Consider the following 20,937-nt stretch of genomic DNA (forward strand, 5'->3'; position numbering starts at 1 on the left):
AGATAAATTCTGTGAAAACAGAACAGTTGTTCTATTCTAATTTTAAACAAATAAAAAAAATAAAAAAATACTGGATGGAATAAAGTTGAATTGCGGACTGAATCTTGTATGCAATATATTATACTCTGTATCCTTTCATTTTAATGCAGTTTATTCAAATCGAAATGAGCATGCCGTCACCTGGGTGTGAAAATTGAAATATAATGAAAATAATTTGTAACAGATAATTGAAACTGGATATGTGCATTTTAACTGCTTCTGGAAATATTTGTTTAATGACATATGTATTGATCCATCAACTAAATATAAAGTAGAACAGCAATAAAAATATAAAGGTTTAGAAAATTTACTTTGTGATGCAAGACGTTTTGAAGGTATGAACATTTAGGAATATCCTTTTTCTTCCGGTTCATAAATTTAATTTCATGAACTGTAAGTAACGAAGCTAAATTGATTAGTAGTCGATAAATAAAAATTTTAATTTGTAAGCTAAATAAGGAATTTATAAAATACTTAATGTTTTAAAAGTCTGGACCAACTAACTATTTTGAAGACATGTAAAAAAAGGCTGACAACAAAGTTAAAATACCTTCCATTAGTTATTTATTCTTATATGGTGGAAAAATAATGATATATGACAAACGTTACTTAAGATTTATTTTTTTGGGGTGAGGGTATTTTATAGAGAAGTTTTGTACTAAAACTAGGAAAAAGGCGGACGGACGGCCCATCGCGTTCTGAACATTTTTAGTTGTTTCTTGAGTTCTGATTTTTTAACACAGCTCTAACCCCAATATTTTCCTTCTTTTATCCCCAAAACACAAAGATAAATTGTTCGTACTCTGCATGTAGCCACCCGGCGCACCACCATTTGTCCGTTCTGCGCCAATAGCAGCTAAAATAAAAATATGAGCACATACAACAAACCCACTTCCATCCTTTTTATTGAGAGTGATTATCACTATATGTTTAAATAAACCAAAAAATGTTTAAGAAATTCCAAAAATCGGAATTTTTTTTTAATTTCATTTTTCTCCCTCACCTCCAAAATCATCTTCAAACAATTTTTTTTTCATTTTTCACGTTAATTATGTTAAATGGAAGAAACTAAAAAATCAATTAAAAAATGTACAATCAATAAAAAGTTATCTATGATTTTGGGGATGGGGAGAATATGATGAAATTTTATTGTGATATTAGAAATAGTTTAAATACACAATTAAAACTATTAACATTCAAAAAATTGATATTTTTAAAATTTGATCGTCTCTTCCAACCACCAATATTGCACTGAAAGTATTTTTTGGAGTCACTTGCACTACTACTATGCTTAGGAAGACATAAAAAAATATTTAGTTAAGAAATATGCAATAAATAAAAAATAAATTTCAAAAAAATAGTAAGATTGTGCATACACGTGTGTACTAATCTTAGTATAAAGTGGGGTTATGTTTGCAAAATTATGAAAAAATTGGCCCCAAAAATTTATCTACCCCCATTCACTGGAGTAAATGACTCCAACAGTTTTCCAAAAAAATAGCTCCGTACAATATTCGTATAAATTTTTTTCAAAACCGTTTAATCCAGTCAGTTAAGCTTCAAACACACCAACAAACGTACATAAGTTCATACGTATTTATTTTTTGGGGTTCCTAGATCATGAAATGTCGAGAAATTAAAAAAACATTTCATACCCCATTTTTTGAATGATTTTAATTTTCTTCTTGCAGCATAGCTCTAGAATTATTATGCTAGAAAAGTAAACTCTCATCAAATTACATTAATGTGTATGCCCAGTACGTCACCAAATATATACACTTTATTATTTCAAAATAGTTTTATCATCACTGATTTACAAAACAAAGTAACAAATTTTTAAAGCAACACAACATATATATCAAAACAACATTACGTAATTTCTTCGAAATAAATTTATTTCGGGAAATACGTAAATAAAATTAAAACATACTACTACTTATGAAGGAATTTAAAACCTTTCGAACTCTACGTCAACTTCATTACAATACATATTCCAGCTCAAGGAGCTGAACAAAAAATTTCAAACTTTTGTCAATTCTAAACTTTTTGCTAGTCATTTTTTTACACGTTTGCTAGACTTTTTGCTCCGTAAGTACAGTATACAGAAATAGGTTCGACACTAGTACGAACAACTAACTCATACGACGCAAAGTTCATTACTGTAACAATTTCAGAAATGGAAAGGAAATGATGTAATACAGTATTTTTTATAAAGTACTATACTGCGTAAGAAATATGTAAACACTGATTAGATAATAGCGCCCAAATGGGAATTTTTATACTAATGAAAGATAAGTAAAGTAATTTTATCAGTTCTTTTATCACGTGATTATTGTCATTTATACATAACGTACAGTAGGCTCACATAAAAACATCGGTCGCAATTAATTAATTTTTATGCTGTAGACCTAAACAGATAAGAATTCTTTTTATTGTAATTAAAGATTTAATTTACTTTTGTGTATCAGTATTATACCTCTAAAATACCTCTAAAATAAAAATCACGAATTTACCAAAGGAATGACGAATCATTGAATGAGACGAATTAACAGGTGACGAATTATGGGGATCCTACTGTATTTAGTTATTTTCAATTTTATGAGAAACGGGTTATATCAAAAATAAATATCTGCAATAGTTTTAGCCTTCTAATATACCAATCTGCATATAAACGCCGAAGTTAGACGATAGTGGTGCAATCAGAAAATGAGTTCTCAAATCTCGTTCATATCATATTAGCATACCCATCACGTCTTCGCCCGCGCTATATGGTTACTTGCGTTTCCCATCGCGGCCAAATTTTTTATTTTATTTTATGTTTTTTAGTCAAATAACCGGAGGCAGGTTCAACCAGTTCCGTTGCACATACAGTAACAGAGATAGTGGCTGTGTTGGTTGAGCCGACGTGACGTATACCATCTTAAAAAATCGAAATTAAAAAAAAAAATCCGAAATTGGTTTTTAGATATTTATTTAAAGAGTATTTGCAACCTAAAATCTAGTGAATACCTCGTACAGTGTAGTAAGAAATGGAGAAAATTTTCAATCATTGTTCAAATCTTTTTTACCTTTCTTCCCTCTTTCAAGATTTAATTTTAAGAAAATCTAGAAATTTATTTTTAGATATTTACATGAAAATTATAAATACCAAAAATCAAGGTGATATCTTCAATTTGATTGCGAGAAATTAAAAAAAAATCTGATGTGGACACAACATGACTTCCATGTACGTCTATTAAATTACATATACACATTTTTAAAAGTACATAAAACTTTATTTCACTAATAACTTCCGATTTTTTGATAGAATAATTATTTATTGTAATTTTTTTTACAATCAGACGTTAATAATTATTAATAAATCAATATATTTAAATTAAAAAAAAGGAAATTAAGTCGGATTCGAACCTATGTGCCTTCCCTTGTAAGATCCAAATATATCAATTATTAAAACTTTATTTGGCTATAACTCTGCAACCAATGATCATAAGTACCACTTATGATATATCGTTGAAAAGCTCTCAATGAGGGGCTTATTACTGCTAAGAAAAAATTCAAAATTAAAATTTTATGTAGTTTGGGCTTTTTTGGACATTTTTGATAAAGTCGATTACAATCAAAAGGGGAGGTGGACAACTAGATGTTACAACAGTCCTAAATCCAAAATTTCATTATTCTACGGCGAATCGTTTTTGAGTTATGCGAGATATATACGTTTCGTACAGAAGTCACACTGAAACTAGTCAAAATGGATTCGGGGATGGTCAAAACGGATATTTCCGTTGAAATCTGAAAACCAAAATTTTTCGCGATAACAAATTTGCTTCCTTGTAAAAGAAAATAAAAATAGTAGATTTCATCATTACTCCATTTTAACCCCTTAAACTCAAAATTTCAAAAAATCATTTTTTAGTGTGCACTTACATCATAGGAAGAATATGTATATAAATAAATTTTCATCAATTTATCTGCAGTAGTTTTTGCTGGGGTTGATGCAATCAGTGAGTTCAAATCAGTGGGGGAAATTTATACCTGATATTTAGTATACAAATGATATTATTTACAAACGTCTTGTGCTAATTTTCCAAAAATTATTGTTGTACGGTTAAGAGCTTTTAAAAATATATAACATAGAAGTTTATATTTTACGCGTATAATCCGTATACGCACAGAAACGTTTGTGTTTTAATAACTTAAAAGTAATTTATAATGATAATTTCTAAAAACATTCCTATGAATTTTTTTTCGTTCTATTTAATAAAAAAATTACATTATATATTATATTTTTAGATTGATCTTATAGAATCTGAAGACTAAATTTTGTTTTTTAATGTTTTTCAGTTCCTCCTCAGAGATTAAGTGTCTTGGATGAAAAAGGAGAACACATACAGGATTATAAATTAGGACCTTACAATGAAGGGGCTTCTGTTAATGTAACATGCATCGCTTTTGGAGGTCAGTTTTCTAATTTTTTATTGGTATCTCTTTTATTCAAGCAATATTATTAAAATGTTTGTTTAGAGTTATACTTTTACCATTTTATTTTATATTTCACCTTTTTTTTTTAACTTAGAAATTATTAAAATACAGTAGTTACAGAGAATAGTCTTGTTTCAACCATAAAACTAAAAATTCCTCAGAAAGGTTTGATGTATTTATCTTTGTATTTATGTATTTTCTTTGTATCGCACTTTTAATTTTTTATATTCTATACATAAAATCTGAGGAAGGTATTATGTACCGAAACAGCCATCATTTTTTAAATAAATTTTGTGAAAATAAAAAATACATATTTCGTTTTCATTTTCTTTTTTTTTTAAATTCCTTCCATTACTGGGATTCTAAAGACCGAATAGTAAGTAATATAGACCGAATATTAAAGTACGTAGGATTTGAAATCGGCCCTTTAACATACAAAAGATTACTCATAGTTGATCTGCTATAGTAACAACCACTTTTAATATGGAGTAATGTAACATTTCATTCAAAATATGAAATGTATTTAGTATTTTATAATTAATTTTTTCCTCAAAATTAAAAAATAATAACATTAATTAATAATAATAATTAATTTTAATAATAACATTATAATTATAATTATATTACATAGGAATATACAGTGTACCTTAATAATCGGCAAATCGGTGGTAATATGTTTGCTCCTGAGAAGGAAAGGAATTTATTAATTTTCTATAACTCAAGTCTAAGGATACAGACATAGATCTGCCATCTGGCCGTTTTATAAAGATAAAGATAATATTAAAAAGCAGTAATGACATATGGATAGACAGACAAATGTAATTTACTAGGGTTTATATATTAATAAATCTATTTTCTGGACTTCAAATTGTTTTGAAAGAAAAGGAAATGAAATCTTTCGGTTCTCTTAGATAAATAAGATTTTCAAAAAAACAAAACGAAAAGAAGGTAAAGGTTCATATCATAAAATAACATTTCAAGATAAAATTATTTCTTTAATATTTCCCATCGTTTTTTCCCCGGCTTTTTTCGTTACGGTTTAAAAGTAGTTAGTTACTTTTATTCCGGTAAATTCATAATGCTCGTTTCCTATTTTAATTATTACGATCAACAGTAATCATAATAAATTAACAGTTAATACGTTTTTTACACTTATTTGTCAGTTTTATTAATTTTAAATAACGAAACAAATATTTCTTTCAAGCAATCGATCTTTTTTCAAATTTATTATTTTTAATATGATATTGGACGGAGCAGACCTGTTAGAGTGGTACTGGTAGAAAAGAGGACGGGCGTTTTGTGGAATCAATTTCCCGTTTCTCAGTAGCTAGAACCCTACAGTGAACTGAATCAGGAACTGTATTATATTTTATCTGGTATTGCTCTATCAGTCCTATACAAATATTAGCATTAAAAGAGAATCCTATTGGTTATATTTGTACAGGACTAAAAATTAAATTTTAATTAAATTTTTTAATATTATTTACTTTTGATCATTTTTATTTGACTATTTCATCAAAATATATATATATATATATATAAAAAAAATATATTTTTATGTTATTAAAAATAATTTTTTTTTTAGATCACGGTTGCTTTTTTTGTTTTGGTGTACGATTTTTACTCTACTCGTACGATCAGTCCAAATTAAAATTTAAAAGAATTAAATAATTAATTTCAATTACAAATTATTTGAGAAAACTTTATAAAAAATTGTTTCTTTTTAAGTTTAGTAGACAAAGTTAAATTTAATTTAAAATATTTGTCCCGTACAACTCTTGTCTACGTTTTAATCTCAGGTATTTACTTGTTATAAAGTAGTTATATATATATATATATATAACTACTTTATAACCTATACCTTGATATATATATATATATATATATATATATATATATCAAGGTAGATGTTTCGTATAAAAAATAAAAACTTACTTGAAATTTTCGAAAAACGTAATTTATAAAATGTCAAAAATTTTTATTTTAACATTCATGTTACATCATGGTAAATTCATTTATTTCTTTTATTTATTTCAATCTTTGTTTGACATCCTTTAAATTTTTTATCTTATCTACTAAATTTCATTATTAAACTAACTAACCGTATACCTTAATAAATCCTTAGTAACCTAGTTTTACTTGTAAGAACTGGTTTTTTTCTTTGGTTCATCTTAAAACTTCTTCACTCTGAACTTTATATTTCTCAAATTTTTTTTATTCTTATATATTAAATAAACTTTTAGAAAGGTTATTCTTTGCCTTTGTAACTTTTCTTTTATTCAACTAAAATTGCAGTAGAACTTTACAATCAACAGCCTATCTATGAAGCAGTTTAGAGAATTGCATCTTGCAACTTTATATTCAATTTATATAAGAAATGAAATACTTGCTACCTTTATATTTTATGTTCCTTGTTGCTGCTACTTTAACTTTTACCTTTTTATTATCTGTTAATCTTTTCGAAGAATGTCTTTCATCGTCAGTGTAAAAATTAAAATAAATACGTAAAATTAAAACATTACACCGGGGTTTTTCGCAAGTAAATCGAATATTATCAAAATATGATTTGACTATCATTAAATTTTAATTTAAAAATTAAAATTAACTTTAATGTCCACTGGCTACAAAATAATAATAATTACCACAATAAAAATATATTGCATTGACATATTAGAAGAACATATCCTATTTCTAAAGGAACATCTCGAACCATGTCTTAAAATTGTATAAAAAAATTGCATGTTTTTAAAAAATGTATTCTACATCACATAATATGATAATCTTATCACGAAATAAAGAAAAAGTGTTAAAGTATAAATAAAATTAAAATAAATTACTAACTGTAATAAATATATCATCTCCATTATTTCATTTAAATTGTTAAAATAAAATATTTTATAACATCTGAGTAAATAAAAATTTAGAGTTTTATTAGCTTTTAATTACATTAATTTCATTTCAAAAATGGATCATTCTGGATTTTCAAGAAAACATAATAAATTTACATAATTGAAATAATAAAAGAAAAAAAATTATAAATAAACAGTGGAACAATATAATATATACTCTCACAAAACATTAGAAAATGAAAAATCTTAATTTTAAAGGCAGTCGACTAACTCAGCTTCCCACTCAGCTGTAAAAATATTTCACATATAATTAAAATTAAATCTTTTCTGCTAAAGTATTCAACTGACTGCAGAAAAACAGATCGTAATTTTATATTCTATCTATTTAATTTTATTTTTATTCCGTTTAATGACACTGGGGAAACCCACCTTTGCAAAGTTAAGAAATTTAAGGTGACAGGTTATACAAAGTTAAGCATTTAAGTAGCAAGAAAATGTATAAAAAACCAGTAAAATAAAATGAGTTCATTTTTTTTTTTATAAATTATTTTCAATCGATTCGGTTTAGTTCCTTCTTTTTTTATTGTTCGCTTTTATTTATAAAAGTAGTAATGACGTATGGGTAGACAGACAAATGCAATTTACTTGGGTTTATATATTAATAAATTTATTTTCTAGATATAAGATTGTTTTAAAAGAAAAGGAAATTAAATCTTTCGGTTCTCTTAGATAAATAAGATTTTCAAAAAACAAAACGAAAAGAAGGTAAAGATTCATATCATAAGATAACATTTCAAGATAAAATTATTTCTTTAATATCCCCCCTTCTGGAACCGGATCCGCACTAAAGCTTGTACACAGCTCCAGAGGGTGCCATCGCCTCAAGCTACCGCGGTAGGAAGTAAGGTTTCCCCCCAGATAGCCGGGACTCGGTCTTTAATCATTCGCCAAGCCTCTGATGAGGGGACCCAAGAGGGTCCCCTCACCGGGACTACGGTCTTACTTTACCTCCCCAACGTGAAGTTCCAAAGGGATTCCCCGTCCAATCTTGAAAGTGGGACACCTGAGCGTCCCACCGCTCCTGGACGAGGCTGTCCCAACCCTAGGTCGTCCTCAAAAGCAAAGGCGGACGGGTCTTATTTCTTGCTGCTGGTCCTACAGCCACGGCCTCCAAGTGAATGCCCTCAAAATTTACATAAGGAGCATTTAACCTCAGTTTGGCAGTCTTTCCGAAGATGCCAACCAATTAAAGCAATTCCCTCTTTTATCGGAATCACTGCAGGACCCAGCCCGGTGCCCTGTCCCCCAAGTTTAGTTCCTTTGAATAAAATAGCTTTATTAGAACTATTTTGTGGAAGGCTCTAATTTGTACTAATGAACTTCTAATGTGTTTTTCTTCTTCAAAATACAATTTTTATCTGTATAAAATATTACGCTGAATTCATTTACAAATCGTATTGTTAATTGTATTAAATTGTGTGAACTTCTACAGCGAAATGTACAAAAAAAAATTTTGCTCATAAAAATATTACGTAGGTGATCATGAGTGCTAGTAATTTCTTTGTAATACGATATAAATAATTATAATTAGTTTATTTGATAAATAAAAATACAAAAATTACTAATTTAATTAATGTAAATTTTAAATCGTGAAATTTGTTATAATATTAATTATTGAAATTTAATAAATTCGATTCTAAATGAATTTTCTCCCTAGCACTCAATTAAAAAAAAAAAATTGTTACTTATGAAATAGTTGGTGTGTATACTTCCCTCGTAAAGAGAGGGAAACTTTTGACCTCGAATAGCTTTTTGAAATTTTCGATTTATTTGAGTTGTTTGGCTTCATTCCAAATCCAAATAAAGGAACAAACTCAACTTATCCTGCTAGTCTAAAAAAAAGAAAAAAAAGTTATTCGATAAAAATTTTACTTTTTTGTTCTATTACAATAGATGTTTACATAAATTAATGAACCAGTTGTTTTTTTGCGTATGTTTTTTAGTGATTATGTTGCGTTATTCCCTTTATATACCCTTTACTCCCTTTTTTCTAGTCTACTAGTAGAAAATCTAATGAAAAGAATAAATACTGAACTTTTTGTTAGTTGTATTATTATTACTAATACCGTGCAACATATTTTTATTGTTTATAATAAATTTTACACAGTTTATTCTACCAGAAATATAAAAATCAAATACAGTATAAAAGAACTTAAAATTTTACGCATGTTTTAAGTTGAAAGAAATAATAATGAGGTAGACAGTACATAAAAATATACTTACGGCTTTAGCGTATTTTTACATCAGAATAAAATCCAGTAATTTAACGTTTATTCTGTAAATTATTGCTGTTACGTGTATTTCATACTTTTTTATTGAAACTAAGTACATGAGAGCATATGAGGATATTTTTTTATGGCTTCTATAATATTGACTTGTTGGATTATACAATACCCTGTTCAGTTAGTAAAATTTCCTGTATCAAAACAAACAGGTGATTCAAAAGTAAAGACAAATAATTTTGGATTTGATTTTAGGGCTTTAAATAAGGAACAAAGTTAATACAAACATATGTCTGAAAACGTTTCGAGTTACGGCTAGAGAAAAATTTCGCCCGGATTTCAATTCAGTTTGAAATGGTCGAGGTCATACTGTAACTTTTAAGGCGCTATATAAGGGATAAACTTAATAGCTTCTTCCGTTTTTTGACCTGAAAATTTGAATAAAACAGGTCCCAGAACTGTATCTCCCGTAGTTTTGAAGTACAACTGTTAAATGATTAATCAATACGTAAATTTTATTATTGAAATCTGTTGGCAATTTAATTCCGAGAGAATTGATGTAATAAAATGTATCCAAAAACATTACAATGAAGTTGTAAACCGTACGGTAAGAATATCGCAGATATCATTTCTTCCGCTCAAAAAACAAATATTTCTGTAATATAACTGTTTTTAAGAAAACTAAATTAATATCAAAAAAAAATATGACGCTACATTTCTACTATCAAAATCTGTTATTAATTTAGATTCTCTTTAAAAAAAAAAGTACACGTAAAGTATATGTAATAGACAATAGATATACAATAACAGATAATAAATAATGTCTATGCGTTCCATATAATAAACAAAAAAATAAAAATTTGTTACAAAACTCTTACCTGCCCGATTGCATGTAATAAACAACGAATAATCATACGAATTGTATTATTTCTGTAAATGTGATATGTATTATTTATAAATGATCTAAAAAAAAATTATTATGTATTTATTTTTTGTGTATGTATAAACGCGATTAAAAAACATTTTAACATCTTTTTTAAATTTTATAACTAGTGTATTTGTATCGGAGTAGAGAATGCAAATTGCGTAACCATAAGAAAGTGACCACAGTTGGAAAGAAAATTTTTCAACAGGCTCAAGTACTTTTTCTTTTTTTTTCTGTAGTTGTTACGTAAACATATTTAAAAAAAACAATAGGCCTATTCATTATGCTGGTTAACCACATTTAGGTTGTACTAATGTTTAAGTCCTTTACTTTCTTTCTCTCCTTTATTTTTATTTTTTTTTATTTTTGTTTTGTTTCTATTATTTTTGTATTTTATTAATTTCATTACGCCTTTAATTTTACTTGTAGAATGAAACACAGTAAAAAGATTAATGAGATTTCCTGTTCAGTTTAATCTTCATTAAATAAAGTAATAATAAAAGAGAAAATGACTGCATAATAATTAACAAAATGACAATTTTTTGGATAATATACATGATTTTTATCTATTGTAATTTGTAATCTATCAGGGATTTTAATCAATAAATGACTGGAATATCATTTTAAAAGGAAACATTTATAACGAGAATTTTAAAAGGATTAAATGAGAGAGTGAATTATCTACCTATTTGGTGTTGAAAAATTACCTGTAATTTGTTTTGTGGTATATCGCCATTGTTATTCCCGTTTCCCTTAAATGAATTTATTTCAACAGTTAAAGAAATATATATATATATATATATATATATATATATATATATATATATATATATATATATATATACATACATACGTACTTTAAAATAATTAATTTTTATTATTTTAAATTTTATTCCTATTCCTACTTTCAAAACTGCTCTGACTGTAAATAATTTTTTATTACTTTTAGATATTTTCTAATTGCATAGTCTGCTTAGGAATATTTAAAATGATAATTCTATACACTAGTTCAATTATCTAACGTTTCCTTATAATCGATAGCTTTAAATAGAATTTAAAAATTAAATAATTCAGTGAAAAAAAAAAACAATTATCAAGGAACATTGAATAAATTAGTTAAGTATATTTAAATGCCCTTGTAACATACTTCATCATGCACTTTGGTCGTTAAAATTTGTATTTTGAACGATCGATCTCAGATTGAACAAGCTGAACTGCACATAACAAAAGAATCGATTCTGTATCTCATCTAAGTCTCAGATTCCGTGAGTTATTCTCACAGGGGTATACACTACAACCGGGTACATACAAAGAGCAACTGATGTTGGCAACGTAACGCAAATTGGAGTTGCTCTTTACACAACACCCGAAGTAGAATTTGAGTTTATACTTGATAAACTCGATAGCGACAGGAACTCGACTGATAAGTGCCTCGGCTATTGGAGTCTCCGCAGTCACGATATGCTTTAAGCTCATTACTCAGTTTCACAGTTGCTATTCCGATTTCGTGGTATTAGTAGGCATTTTTTTATTGTTTACTACGTAACCATGGCGTCAGAATAACAATATAACATTAAATTCACCGCTCTGCTGACAGTTCGTCTTGTAAAACCCACATGAACGCATGCTAGCTAATCGTTTGATGTGTGACACGTTGCTCCGTCTTGTTGGAGAAGCACTACTCGTTTTTACGAACTGTTAATTGAGCTTAGAATTCTTCAAAAATTGTACTGTAGACTTCCGTATGACAGTTTGGTCAATAAATGCGAATTAACATGCCCAGATGACATAATGAAACCGTGTCACAACTGACATGAAATATAGCATCGGGTCTATCAACAATGTTTTTATATTTTTACAGTCAGTAACAATAATTAAGCAGTTTCGGTTCGTCTGTTCTCTTAAGTTGTTGCACAGTTAATACACGATACAATTTCAAATTTATATAATGAAGGATATTACGGCAAGATGTGTATTTTACAACGCTTTGGGTAATAATTTACACATAGATTTTTTCGGATTGGCAGAAATTCTTCTTTAAATATCGGCTACGAAGTGTTGATAAAGGTTACCTATTTCATTTTAAGTTTGAAAGCGACTCCGCAGTATGCCATTTTTAACTAAAACTATATGTTACTGTTTGCTGAGATATTGGCATTCGGAAATTTAATTTGACGCGTTTTTTGAAAGGAACTAAAACGCACATGCGTCCTGCATCTCAACTCTTTTCTCGATTCAATTAGACGTTCTAGAAAAAAACTCGACTCCGAAGAACGAAAGTATACTTCATTCAACAATGAAAGTTTACCACTGATATCAATAAACGTGATTATCAACATACTTATCCAATGGTGGCGCTAGTAGAAGCACCGACGGTGGCAACATTGAATATGATACTCAGTGTTGATTAGCTCCTCCTCTGTACGTATTATTACAACCATGATGATTCTACGTTATAATATTTACTGAACTATTTAAATGAAAATATTTCTTATTTCCATACAAATATTTTCCAACATTTCATCAAGATCAAGAATAAACAGACTCTCATTGCGCGAAAAAAATTCACAAAGAGGTTTGGTCATTTTACAACCGAAAAGTTTGACGTTTTATTAACCAAGTATAATAGATGTAGTTTTTAAAGCTATCTGAATCTTGTATTTGCAACCTCTGATCTTGTATTGTGAGTACTTGCTCCAGCTTAATGAAATCAACTGCAAGAAGAAGACAGCGAAACAGTGAAGTCTTACGGGGATCAACGGAGAAATGTCCATCCACACCGGAAACGGACGAACGCACCCTACCCATCGCAGGCTGTCCATTTGTCCCACATTTGCCTCCCCTGCAAAGATGCTAATCACCATCATGCGAGCAGCATGATGGTCAGTTAGAATGGGGCGGTAGAAACTCAGTGGAGTCCCACGGGTATCAATGGAGAACGCATATCCACGTCAATATCGGACGGGCTAGCCCCTGCGGATTCCTGTAGACTGACCCCTATCTTACCCTTCAGCCGCCTTTCCCGCGATAATGCCCCTCACCACCTCAAAAACAGCGTTGAACTTTTCGATAGAGTTGAACATGATACATATGACAAAGTTTAAGATTTACCACCATACAATTATTACTCTCTCTAAAAAAATAAATTCAGGGATTTTGTTTGATGATGCCAAATTCAACCCGTAATTTTTAACCGATCTGTACCGATGTAATGATTGGTGTAAGTGGCAAGAATGAATTATGCTTTCTCTGCCCCGCAATGTAAGTTCGTTAATTAAAATATAAATTCCGTATGCTTAATCAGAGATCTAAAAAACATTTATGAAATATTCTTCCCACTTAATTCTGGAATCAGTCTGCAAAAATTATTCCATTTTTTAATCAGTGACTTTCAATTTAGATAAAAATTTGAATCTTTAAAAGCTAATCTATATAAAAAACGGTAAATCTACAAAAATAATCCAGCACAGCATTGCGAACTCTAAATGAAAGTTTTAGTGCTTTTTCAAGTCTTACATGAAATAGAGAATATCTCTGATCTTAGATACTTCCTTTAAAATACTAAACATGATACATTTAAATTATCATCCATCTTTTAAAGGCCTGAACTGATAAACCGGATCATTATATCGAATTTGAAATTGATGCCAGAATTGACGGAACTCAACGTTTTGGCAATAATTTTTTCTTTTTTTTAAACGATTTAATAACAAAGCAGTGCTATTTCTCTGATCACTATATCATTGAGAATAGTATTAATCTTTGAACATATATTTAGTTTACCATAAAAGGACTGTAAAAATTAACTCCGGCAACCTAAAAATGTTCCCAGTGAACATATCAGCATACTACCATTATAAAATCGATAATATAAACAAAATGCAAAAGAAAACGATTTTTTTGAAAACGAAGAATGAAAAATGGTTTGAAAATAAAACGTATTTTCCTGATGTAAATTATTCATGAAGATTTTATGATTGTAATTTTGTTGTAATTGTAAATAAGCATTTTTGTAATTGATTGATTAATTTTGATTGAGTAATTGATTATTTTTTTTATTTTTGATTGTAATTGTTTATAAGTTTACCGTAAATGAATTTTCTAAATGTATATATTTCACCTAGAAAATAATTATCTTCCATTTTTTTAAACATTTTTCTATTATATTAATTTATAAACCTTAAGAAAGATTATTTTATTCAATTTATTAAAAAGTATTTATAATACTGGTTGAGAAATTTTCAAAAAAAATTATTCTACAAGAGAACAACAGAGTACTTCTTTAAAATTACACGAAGTATTTTTGGGCTAAACTGACAAAAAATTTAAGTGTTTGATGAAGTAATATTATTAAAATATTATATTAAAGAAATTGTTACGTAATCACAGGTAGTAAGGAAGTGAGCCTCCATAAAAAAAACAAGTGTTTTATGTAATATAAAATTCATGATAATAATTGCAGTAAAATTGTAAACGATAAATCTCTCCCGATTAAATCTCTTGTGAATTGTTATGTAACTAAAAAGTCTTCGAGTTTATATTTATTTCATTTTTGCCACACTTTTATTGTTTCTCTTTATAAAACAATGAAAAATGGTTATGTTTGATCCCTAAAAATTTTAATGTAACTATCAAAAAAATTTAATAAGTGATAACTGAAATGTTCCACTTATAAAATTTTACCAAGATTTGGACGATTACTTATATATAAGCTTATTCTCAACGATAGAATTATAGAAAATTAGGAGTAATATATAAATTGGCTTTTGAATTGATTTTATTTTTATAATTCTATGCAGAGCGGAAGATATAATAAAAGTAGTTCTTACAAAGGCTATAAATGTGTTTAGTAATACTTACACTAGATTAGAAAATGAAGAGAGGAATCTTTCCTCAGAAAGAAATGAAACAAGAGTATGCTATTCTTTTTTTCTTTTATAACACGTAGAAAAAAAAGAATTAAAAGGAATTAAAAGAAAATTTTAGAGAAAGTAGTAATCCAAGCAAAGAAAATAAGTTGATAATAAGATTTGCTTATGACATTATCCTTTTGGAGTTTGAATTAAACTTGAGTTGTTTAGAGAAAAATTCAACCTTATAGTAAATAATAATAATATTAATGAAACAAAAGATTGGATTCTGATAGATGTGAAGAAAATGTGGAATTTAATATTAATTTAAGACGAAATGCTTTGCAAAGAAAATAAACAGAAGTTCCTAAACTTTTTATTTATGTTTTAAACACATACGATGATCGAAATAAGGTATCAGAAGCAGATTTTTCAAGAAAACGTGTTGAAAAGAAGTCTGCTAGCATCAAAGAATTAAAAATCACATTTGTAACGATTTTTTGTAGTACTTTGTAACATGAAGTATGGGAAGTTAGTAAACGAACAAGGAAAAAAGATTTTTATACTCTTACCATGATTTATAGCTGAACGCTTAAATTCAAATCGTTTGATACAAGTACAAATAAAGGGTTTAAATTAAAGAACATAACAAGAGAAAGATTATACCAAAATCTTTATAAAAAGAAATAGACGTATAAATCGTATATTAAAGAATCCATGTTTAGTTGGCTAAGTTGTTAAAGATAACAATAAATGAATCTGTCAATCAGCATGTATGATAAATATGATTATTAATAATTTTAAGATTTAAATATTAGTATAGAATGAAAAGGAATAGAGGATGCCACCAAACCGGTTTTATGTTATAAAAAATTAAAAAAACTAATTTATCATTTTTTTGACTTTTTTTAGTTTTCTTCTTTATTTAGTTGATAATTTGTCTATAATTCATTTAGTTTTCTTCTTTATTTAGTTGATAATTTGTCTATAATTCATGAGTGATTTACAAAAAACGAATTTTATTAAACGATTACCATTTTTATGGTAAAATTTTCGAAGTTGTGAAAATAATTAATTGCTTTTTTTTTATCAAGTATGAATTATCAATTAAATTGGTTTATAACATAAAATATCAGTCGATATTTCATAATGCAAGTAGAAAACAAAATATTAATTAAGAAAAATAAAAAATCGTATAAATTAAATTTCCACTTACCAACAATTTTAAAAATATATATCCGAGTACTTTCGGAGCCGTTACTCCATCATCAGGGATTTCCCAAAAGATGTTAATTCAAATTCAAATGTATAATAAATAGTATTTAAATTAAAACTGTTACGTTTATAATAGTCAGTCGTCAAGAAATAAAATTAAATTGTACGTCAATAAGACAGTATCGTAATGTCCGTAAGATGTTTGCGACTATTATCTATCTTAGTAAATTAAATCTAAAAAAGCTTTAAAACGAATCTACGGGTAATATCTTATCAAATATAAGTGGCTAATAAAATTTTCGTTTTTTTTAATATTAAATAACAATTTACTAGTTTATTCATCATTACTTTTGTTTATTTTATTTTTTTTAATACTTTATAATGTTTATTTTTAAAATAACCGTGGTTATTTTATTACAGTATGATTTATAACGTTATTGATAAAATTATATTTATGTATGTTGTTAGTCTTTTCGTTGGGTATAACACGAAGAATATTGGGGCAGTTTGATTACAGGTTTCACCTTAGTAAGATTTTGTATTTTACTTAATGTATCTGTGACACGCTAACATTATTTCTTCTATTTGTATAATGATGTCTTGTCTGTACATGGGAGTTTTATAAAAAAATCATGGATATACAGGTCGTATAAAACAGAAAATTGTACACCATTTCTTCTATTTGTTTATACATCCGAATTATGTTCAATTTATTAATTTGATAATTGTAAGATGAAAAATTACTGGTTATTTTACATAATTTATGATAGACTAAAATTCATTTTATATCGTACGCTTAGATGATAAACATAACAATTATGTTTTACATTTATAATTTAACAATGAGTAATCCACCGGGTTGGCCTAGTGGTAAACGTGTCTTCCCAAATCAACTGATTTGGAAGTCGAGAGTTCCAGCGTTCAAGTTCTAGTAAAGGGAGTTACTTTTATACGGATTTGAATACTAAATCGTGGATACCGGTGTTCTTTGGTGGTTGGGTTTCAATTAACAACACATCTCAGGAATGGTTAACCTGAGACAGTACAAGACTATATTTAATTTACACTCATACATATCATCCTCATTCATCCTCTGAAGTAATACCTGAACGGTAATTCCCGGAGGCTAAACAGGAAAAAGATAAAAAATTAACAATTGGAATAATTAATTATATAATTAACATAATTAATTGTACAGTTAACATTTATATAATTTTTTATATTCATATACTAAATAACAAAACAAGCATTAGTGCACTCCATTCAACAAAAAGGTTACTGATGGGATGTCGTACTTTACTGACTATCTTTAATTAAAAATGTTACAAAATTGTATACAAAATATAAAAATATTTTGAGACGTTAATTATTGTTAGGTGTATCTAGTTTTATTGAATTTTGCTTCCAGCTCACCATCACTACCTGTACCTATTAACTCCAACGGGGAATCTTAATCTTTTAGACTTTGAGGTTGGCGTCCCCACGGTCCTAGCCTCTGCAGCTTTACTTCCTACTACACACTGAGCTGCTGAACGTTTTACATTATTAATATACACTACACCTGAAACACTTCACAAATTACAATATATACTGTTACACAGTAACACAACACCATTTTACATTCCCTCTTCTTACACTTTCGTGGTGTTGCGACCAGAAACGAAAACCGTAACCCAAGCTGGAAACTACTACGTAGTTAAGACTCGCTACATAGAGTAGCGAGTTAAACGATGTCCTTTTGACACCCGGGTGAACCAATTGTAAACTTTGCACCCGTTTATGTTGCAACTAGAATTTTAATTACTGCTGAGAGGTTGCTCCAAAATACTGTTAACCCGTTAAGAATCGTGGTGTAAAATAACCGGATTCACGTTTTCTCCTGAGGTAACGAAATTCATTTGTTTTTCTTGCTTGAGGGAAGATGTTGACTCTCAATTGTTTTTACTTGTTGAACCAATTGAACTGGGCATACGGGTTAGATTTCTTGAATTGTGGTTTTACCAATAACTGACTTGGGTAACACATTTAAAGGAGCTGAAGATAAAATGTTTAAAAATGCTAGACATGCTGAGTTTTATCTAATATTCGGAGAACTTATCTAGTATGCATGTTGCGCTTCTATCGAGCTCTCGTCCGTTCCCGCTTAGACTACTGCTGCGTGGCTTATTCGTTCGCTCTTAGAATGCTCGATCCAGTCAATCATTCATTCATCAAGGTACGTTTCTTTCAAGCCCTGTGGTTATCTGCTGATGAGCAATGGAAATGCTTTCCTTTGGTACACGAAATCAAATGATCTGCTCTTACGTAGCTCGCATCTAACCGCAACCAAATCTTCCAACCAGTATCTTTGATACGGTGTTCTGTTACCCGCATCTTAATCGATATCAAAAACAGCCGAGACCTACTGCTTCGCTAGGCGTCAGAGCTCAGCGCCTTTCTTAGATTTAAATTTACAATTACCTCCAGTTCTTATTGTTGCTCCATGTCATTACCCTCCTAGGCGGCATTCTCTCGTAGATTACTGCTTTCATCTTTCCCAGTGATATAAAAAGAAAACAAATCCGGTTATGTTACAAAAAGAATTTTATAATATTATAAATATTATTAAACCTGATATTATATTACATACGGGCGGCTCTAAAAACTTTAATTCTGGTGGTTGTGCTTTTGTGGTTGGGGATAAAACATACATGGTTGGACCTTCCAGCATTCGTTACGGAATAGTATACTATTAATAAGACCTTAAATATAATTAACCCAACATTTCGACACGTATTTGTCTGTTCAGATTGTTATGTTATTACGAGTATATTAGTACATTATATATGTATGTAACAAAAAGTGTTCTATGTGTATATGAAATAGAATCTTAAATTTAATCTAACTTCCACGTAAATTCCAGACATAACTTACATAAATTTAAGGGAAGTGTATAGGCTATATTATAAATAATTAATTATATAAATGGAAGATGGTGAAGGCTATTTACAGGATAATGCATAATTTTTTAGTGACTATATTATTAACTAACAGTTGTATCTTGTATTCATATTAATTTATTTATATATTCTCTGTCTCCCCCCAAAAAAATATTAACAAACAAATGTAACAAATAAATTTATCCTTAGAATTTCAGTTTTTTGTTTTTTTTTAAATTTGTATGAAATAACCTGTTATTTTCCCGGACTTTTGCAGAATTTTTAGTTGTTTTATTTAATAATTAAATCAAAGTACACAAAGTTGTATTGCCTTTTATATACTAAAGAAGCGCTGTAATCTTTTTGACAATATTTTAAGTATATTTAAATCCTTATAATTCCGTAATTCGATAATTAAGGATTTAGACATATAATAAAAATTCAGACAAATACTGTAGTTACACTCATAATCACATCATAATTCAGGCACATATTGAAAATTTTTTTTTTTAATAACTTGAGTGTTGCAGAGTAACAATCATGAAAATGTTTTCAAAAATATTAAAATAAATATAAAAATGATTTTATTAATGAATAAATTTATTAAGATTTAAGTTATTATAAAAATAAAATAAAATAAAGCATAGGAATTATCAAAAAAACCTTTAAAATTATTAAAATTAAATTATTTCAAAAGAAATAAAAATAATTAAAATTGGGATAGATGAAAAAGAAAAGAAGGAATTATTTTTTTAAAAGACTAAAGCATTTACAAACATATACGTGATTTCAAAGAAAATTAATTTTAAAGATCTTTAAAAAAATTTAATAAACATGGTAAATGAATTTGTTTCTATCTTAAGATGATACGAATTGTTAAAAAGCGATTCAAGAAAGACTGAAAATGTTTTAAAATACTATAAATTATTCGTGAAGACCCCACAGCTATTTACGACAAAGAGAATCCCACCATCAGAAATAATTTGGTTTTCTTTTCCTGCTTCTTTCATAATAATATATTTATTATTTACTTCTCTAAAATGCTATTTGTTACACCATTATTTACTCCTATTCTTCTTGAATAATAGTGAATATTAAACAGACTAAAAGATTGTTTAAAAATTTTACATATTACTTACTGATTCCTTCAAAATACCCATCAAAATTCAGTTCCAATTTTTTGTTTTTAAATGATATGAGAATAACTTGTTTTTTGGGTATTTAACAATGTTACTGTTCTGTTTATTGAAACATTTTTACTTATAATTGCAATAGTATGTAATGTGTACTATTTGTATGTATTTGATTTTGTGTAATTGTGTATGTATTTGATTTTGTTTTTTTGTTTTTTTTTTTATTGAAGTGTGACCAATTAGTCTT

The 20,937-nt window shown here is 28.0% G+C and overlaps 1 protein-coding gene across 1 annotated transcript in view; it reads left to right on the plus strand.

Annotated features, from left to right (window-relative positions):
- The window catches only part of LOC142325690 (nephrin-like), a 575,430-nt gene that overhangs the window by 279,964 nt on the left and 274,529 nt on the right, over positions 1–20,937 (plus strand). Inside the window, exon 4 of the mRNA XM_075367722.1 lies at positions 4,381–4,494. Within this exon, the coding sequence (XP_075223837.1) occupies positions 4,381–4,494 (114 nt within the window). The remainder of the gene's footprint in view (positions 1–4,380; positions 4,495–20,937) is intronic.

The sequence above is a fragment of the Lycorma delicatula genome, chromosome 5, assembly GCF_047948215.1.
Source record: "Lycorma delicatula isolate Av1 chromosome 5, ASM4794821v1, whole genome shotgun sequence".
Lineage (NCBI taxonomy): Eukaryota > Metazoa > Arthropoda > Insecta > Hemiptera > Fulgoridae > Lycorma > Lycorma delicatula.